The sequence below is a fragment of the Bison bison genome, unplaced genomic scaffold (assembly GCF_000754665.1).
Source record: "Bison bison bison isolate TAMUID 2011002044 unplaced genomic scaffold, Bison_UMD1.0 scf7180017858770, whole genome shotgun sequence".
Lineage (NCBI taxonomy): Eukaryota > Metazoa > Chordata > Mammalia > Artiodactyla > Bovidae > Bison > Bison bison.
Window position 1 is genome coordinate 1,080,785 of NW_011489342.1, and position 6,000 is coordinate 1,086,784.

At 41.9% G+C, this 6,000-nt stretch overlaps 1 protein-coding gene across 1 annotated transcript in view; it reads left to right on the top strand.

Moving 5' to 3' along the window:
* PDE1C (phosphodiesterase 1C, calmodulin-dependent 70kDa) overlaps positions 1–2,023 on the top strand; it is a 332,028-nt gene extending 330,005 nt beyond the window's left edge. Inside the window, exon 19 of the mRNA XM_010829092.1 lies at positions 1,218–2,023. Within this exon, the coding sequence (XP_010827394.1) occupies positions 1,218–1,387 (170 nt within the window). The 3' untranslated portion in view covers positions 1,388–2,023. The remainder of the gene's footprint in view (positions 1–1,217) is intronic.
* The last annotated feature ends 3,977 nt before the right edge of the window (positions 2,024–6,000 follow it).

Here is a 6,000-nt window from a genome sequence, read left to right on the forward strand (position 1 = left end):
TTTCCATGTTTGTACTACTCAGAGATAATCACTGTTATGGTTTATATGTACATTCTCCCAGATTTTCCTATGCACACATTTATATGTTTTTGTGAGATTAGATGTATCTATGCTTTTTTTCATTCAACAGTACTACATCCTAATAGATATGTAGTGTATATATATCATTGTTATTTTAATTTGCAATTCCTGAATGGCAAAAATTGTTGAGCATCTTTGTCTGTGCTTTTTGGCTGTGTGTATATCTTCTTTGGCAAGGAGTCTGTTCAGATTTTTGCTTATATTTATTTACTGTTAAAAATACGTGTTATCTTTGGCTGTGCCAGTTTTTGTCACTGTGTGGGCTTTTCTCTAGCTGTGGAAGGCAGGGGCTGCTCTCTTGTGGTGCGTGAGCTTCGTGTTGCGGTCGCTTCTTTTGCTGTGGAGCATGGACTCCAGGGCACTTGGACTTCAGTAGTTGCGGCTCCCAGGTTCTAGAGCGCGGGCTCAATAGTTGTGGAGTACGGGCTTTGTTGTTCTGCGACATGAGGCATCTTCCTGGATCAGTGATCGAGCCCAAGTCTCCTGCATAAGCAGGCATATTCTTTACCACTGAGCCACCAGGGAGGCCCTTATTTTTAAACTGGGTTTTTTGTTTCCTTTTGTTGAGTTTAAGAAGTAAAGTAAAAAAAAAATAATAATAATAATTAAAAAATTAAAAAATAAAAATAAATTAAAAAAAGAAGTTCTTTCTATATTTTGGTTACTAGACCTTTATATAGGGACTTTGTGAATATTTTCTCAGTGGTGATGTGCTTCTTATTAGCACTCCAGGATTGCATGCTGCTTTGTAACCATAGACGCTTACATACAGTGGTAAGTGCTGATTAACAACACGGCCGTGCTCACCTGTGTTTACTGTACTCTTTCCCAAAGTGACACCACTGCTCTCTCTTCCTTAAATTCATCCATTCATTGTCACAGAATCTTTGTATTCTAGCGTCATCACTGTCTATCTCTAGGAAATTGTCTTTATTTATTTTAATTGAACGGCCAAGGTAAGAATGTGCTTATTCGTGTATTTGCAATAAGGTTTCTAGTGAGAGTTCAACCCTGTTTGTTTCCTGCTTTTAAAGAAAACAAACGCGTTTAGGGGCCAGGAAGTTGCCCACAGGATTCAGGCACACTGTGTCATTGGCGAGGCTAACCGCTGTCTGTCTTCCTTTGCATGGCTCCAGTCATCAAGCCTCCTCTGCGTCACTTTAAACGCCCCGCTTATGCCTCTAGTTCCTATGCACCTTCGGTCCCGAAGAAACCTGATGAGCATCCTGCAAGGTACAAGATGCTGGATCAGAGGATCAAAATGAAGAAGATTCAGAACATCTCACATAACTGGAACAGAAAATAGGTCAAGGGGAAGAGGGAGTGAAGGAGAGGCCTGCTCAGCTGCCTCTGCCCACTCACCAGCCACAGCCAATTATGCCTTCAGGAACTTTGGAGGCCTTTGAGGCTGGCACTATCGTTGTTGACTCCACCAAGGCATGGTGAAGACTGTATGTGAATTTCCCCTTTGCTATTCTGTTATAGATCCATCAGTCACAGGATTTGGGCAGCCTCTAGCAGCAAACCAGTAAGAGTTGTCTCCTGTGGCTTTTATCGGTATAGCTCTTTCAAAGTCTAAATTGGACCAAAGTTAAAAGGATACAACCTGTTCAGAAAAAATGAAATTCCTTCCACTGACACTTTTTTTCATCCCTGGAAATTAACTTGCCTCAATGAAAATATCGGTTTAATAATAATTATTGTTTTTAAGAAATGCACTGTTTAAAACATCATTTCTGATTTTCAATACAAATATTTAAAATTCATCAAAAAGCAGAATTTTCAAAGTAAATGCGTTCCAACCAAAAGTTGTACTTCTGAATGAAGCAATCTTAAAGGGAAAGGAGGACTGATGAGTTGTATTCATAGGTACTTCTGAACTTAGGCTTCACAAAGCAGGTCCAAGTGAAAAATAAAGACCCTTGTCTTCATTCTTTCCTTTTTTGCTGCACGGGTTGTAGGGTCTTAGTTCCCTGACTGGGGATTGAACCCAGATCCTTGGTAGTGGAAGTGTGGAGTCCTAACCACTGGCCTGCCAGGGAATTCCCAAGGATTTATTTTGTTTCTCATTGTAAGCCTTATGCACGATTGCCTCACTGTCGGGACTAGAGAGTTGGGAGGAGATGCATTTTGGCTCTGCTTTCCTCCAGTCCTTCGTCTTCACTCACAGTAGACAATGCCAGGAGTCAGTGGGATGCCGTGCCTCAGAGTCTCCTGCCGTAACATTCACCCAGGAGATGGCCGTTTAGTCTTGTGGTCCTCCTTCAGGAGAATATAAAATGCTGAACCTAATTTGAATTCCTTATTTCCTGGTTTTTCTCCATAAGGTTAGAGGTATCTTTAAGTAAAATTTCTGGTCATCTTCCCAATAGACCACATATCTAAGTCTCTTTGGGAGCCCAATTGATCTCATAGCTGTGGGCAGCATAGAAGTCTGTAACTTACCTTTCTTCATGGTGGCATTTTTTAGCCCTTCCGTAAGTTTCCCTAGAGTTTTTACTTTGGGACTAAATTCACAGAAACGGTAAGGAGGGTTTCAAGGTCAGAAATAGCTTTTGATCCCTTTGGAAATAGTCTGGTGCAGTGGAAAACTTCAGGTTTGTTGTCGGGCAGGTCTGACCTCCAAGCCTGTCCTGAATATGGCTAGTTGCAGGCCCTGTCTATATGGCATAACCTTGAAAAGCCTCTGTTTGCTTACTTAGAAAGTGGGCTTCACAACTCCCACTCTTTCCTTTTGGGATGAAGATTAGGGATTTCTGGGTTCAGATCGCTATTGCTGAGCCTGGAGAGTCATAACTGCACAGCGGAGGTTGCTATGAGCATCTCACAGCCAGGAAAACTCTCTGGGATGCCTCTCAAAGGGAGGTCTGTGCCCTGAGCCACAGCCTTTGGGATCTGATTGTAAAGGGCTTGTCGTCTTCTCCTCTCTTTCTCCACGTTTATTTCCAATAAACCACAGCTTTGCAGGTTGAGTTAGCACCAGAGTTTAGTGCCCGTCATGCTATTGAGCAATGTATTTACAGTGTGCTTTGTGATAGTATTTTGGGGAAATTTAATGAGTATACAGAAAGGAAAATCACTGTAACTCCCTTAAGGAAGCAATTGTAATTCTTAGCTCCTTGCTTGGTGCCTGAGCAAAAGGACACTTCCTGAGGCTGGTAGAGTCTCATCCACCTGAATTAGGTTAACTCAATAGATAATTCCTACCTGTATTGTTGTTTAGTTGCTAAGTCATGTCTGACTCTTTTGTGACCCCATGGACTGTAGCCTATCAGGCTCCTATGTCTGTGGGATTCTCTAGGCAAGAATACTGGAGTGGGTTGCCATTTCCTTCTCCAGGGGATCTTCCCAACCCAGGGATGGAACCAGCATCTTCTGCATTGGCAGGCAGATTCTTTACCGCTGAGCCACCTGGGAAGCCCACTTGTTTGTATACAGATACATTAGTGCTTGCTGCCCAGAGCCATTCAGACACACAGTGAAACTGACCATGAGGTGGTGGCCTCCAGTGGATCAGCCCACACGTGATGGTCCTCACCTGTCTGTCAGTACCTTCAGTGGCAGTACTGAAACTGTGTGCTTCTTGGCATTGGAAGTCATGATCCTGGGGAAGAAAGTTGGCTCCTTCTGTATTCTTTAATCCCAAGCTGTCACTTTTGAGCCTTTGTTTATCTTTTATTTGAGCAAATGTACAGATATTGAAATTCTGCATTGCTTATGAAATGCCTACCATATTTTTTGCATGATGGATTGTATAGATATGCCAGATTATATTCTTTTAGCAAATAAAAAGATACTTTTAAAGAACTTTCTTGTGAGTCATCTTTTTCTTCTGCAGATTTTGGGATTCATTTGAAAAGAGCTAGATTTCCCTTATGCATGGCACTATTCAGTCCTGAATATCTTGTCAAAATGAATAGTCTAACTTACCCTTTCATCTTTCTTCCTGATGGTATAGGTGATAGTTTGAAAGAAAAAAAAAGAACCCTCCTTCTCCCTAAACTAGAAAGCCAATAAATCACTGAGAATATGAGTAATAATAGCAGCTAGTCCATAGGTAACCATCTGTGTTATCTAGCAACTCAATTTATATCATCAGACTAAACTCTATGGCTTGTCATTAAGAACTGAGACTTTGGGGTTAAAAAAAATCTGTAATTAAATCTCAGTCCTGTCTTTTGTTTGCTCTGTAATCTTTACCATGTTTATATTCTTGCTGAACTTAAGTTTCCTTAGCTATAAAGCAAGAATGATAGTATCTGCCTCAGCATAACATAAGGCTGAGGGTATAGTAAGGACTCAATAAATATGAGCTATTACTTCTAGGAGAAAGAGTGGAATGCAGTAAAAGAAGTAAAGTTTTTGAGTTTAAGATTAATGTCCCTTTCAGTTCTATGACCAAATAGGTTGCTAACATTCTTCCGTTTCAGTGAAGTTAATCATTTAACTATGTGTTACCCACCAAGGTATTCCCATAGGCATCAGCTTCTGCCTCACAGTGCTCTTGATTCTTTGGTACATGTTTCCACATTCAGTTGGAAACCCAACATCCCCGCCCTTGGTACTGCCCTCCTGTGTGTTCCTGCACCTTGGAGTTCAAGGGCCTCTGTCTTTTCTCTGTTACGGTCACCTCTACTCCCATACCCCACCTCCTCTGAAGCCCTGACCAATCTCCCTGCATTTTACTTCCTGCTCTCACTGCTCTTCATTCTGTTCCTACTCACCCCACTTCACTTCCCTCATTCACTGTCTTTATTCTTCCCAAGTTCTACCCACAAAAGTCCGCTGTATAGAGCAGACTTTACTGGGAGGTTGAAGATGATGACACAGAAGAAGCAACTAATTGAAAATGTAACACCAACACCAAAGCTGGTCTCCCTTTGTGGAGGGTTCCTCACTGGCCATGTGCTCCTTAGGGACTCACCTCTGTCTTCCCAGGTTTTCCTTCTACCGAGACCTTGTGTGCTGTCACTTCAGTCATGTCCAACTCTCTGTGACCCCAGGGACTGTAGCCCACCAGGCTCCTCTGTCCATGGAATTCTCCAAGCAAGAACACTGGAGTGGGTTGCCTTTTCCTACTCCAGGGGATCTTCCAGTGGACCCAGGGATCAAACCCGTGTCTCTCCTGCATTGGCAGATGGGTTCTTTACCACTAGCACCAGCTGGGAAGCCGCCAAGACTGTAATCCCCTCTTGAACTTCAAACTCCTGTGAATATACAGAGCTATCCCTCTTATTTCCTACACCACACAAGTCCTAGACATTTTTAAAGCTTATGAACCCACTCTGCCAAACAAAGGACATGTGCTCCTGAAAACACAAATTGACTGACCAAAGCTTTGAAATGACATTCTTTTCTCTTTAATAAAACCCAATCCTATCCTCCAATTAAAAATAAATTTAAGAAAAAAAGGAAATGCTATGTAAAAAACAAAACAAAATCCTAGGAAAGACTTAGGATTGGTTCATTTCAGACTCAAGTCCTTTCCTTTAGACCAATTACTGTGGGTAAAGATGTGAGGTCTCACACACACCCCCATTTAAATTTTGAAATATGTTCAGATTAAATACAAATAATGTTAACAACAACAACAATCCAATTCTTAGGCAGGACCAGTCTGTGTAAGAAAAGAACAATAAATATGTGTCTCAATTTTCTAAGCCCTGCCCCCCTTCCCCCCGAGCCCCAGGAGTTCTGTTTTTGTTTTTTTTCCGCCCAATCTGGCTATAATACCAACCTCATATGGCTAGGGGAGTGACTGCAGTGACTAACAGGTGCTCAGAGAATACTAATTTTCTTCTCTTTCTACCTTCCAGTACCTCTTCCTAGCACAGGCTGGTTACACCTTGCCCCTGCACATCCACGGAGCTTTTGAAATAGGGCCAGCATCTAACATTCTCATTGTTACGATTATTAATC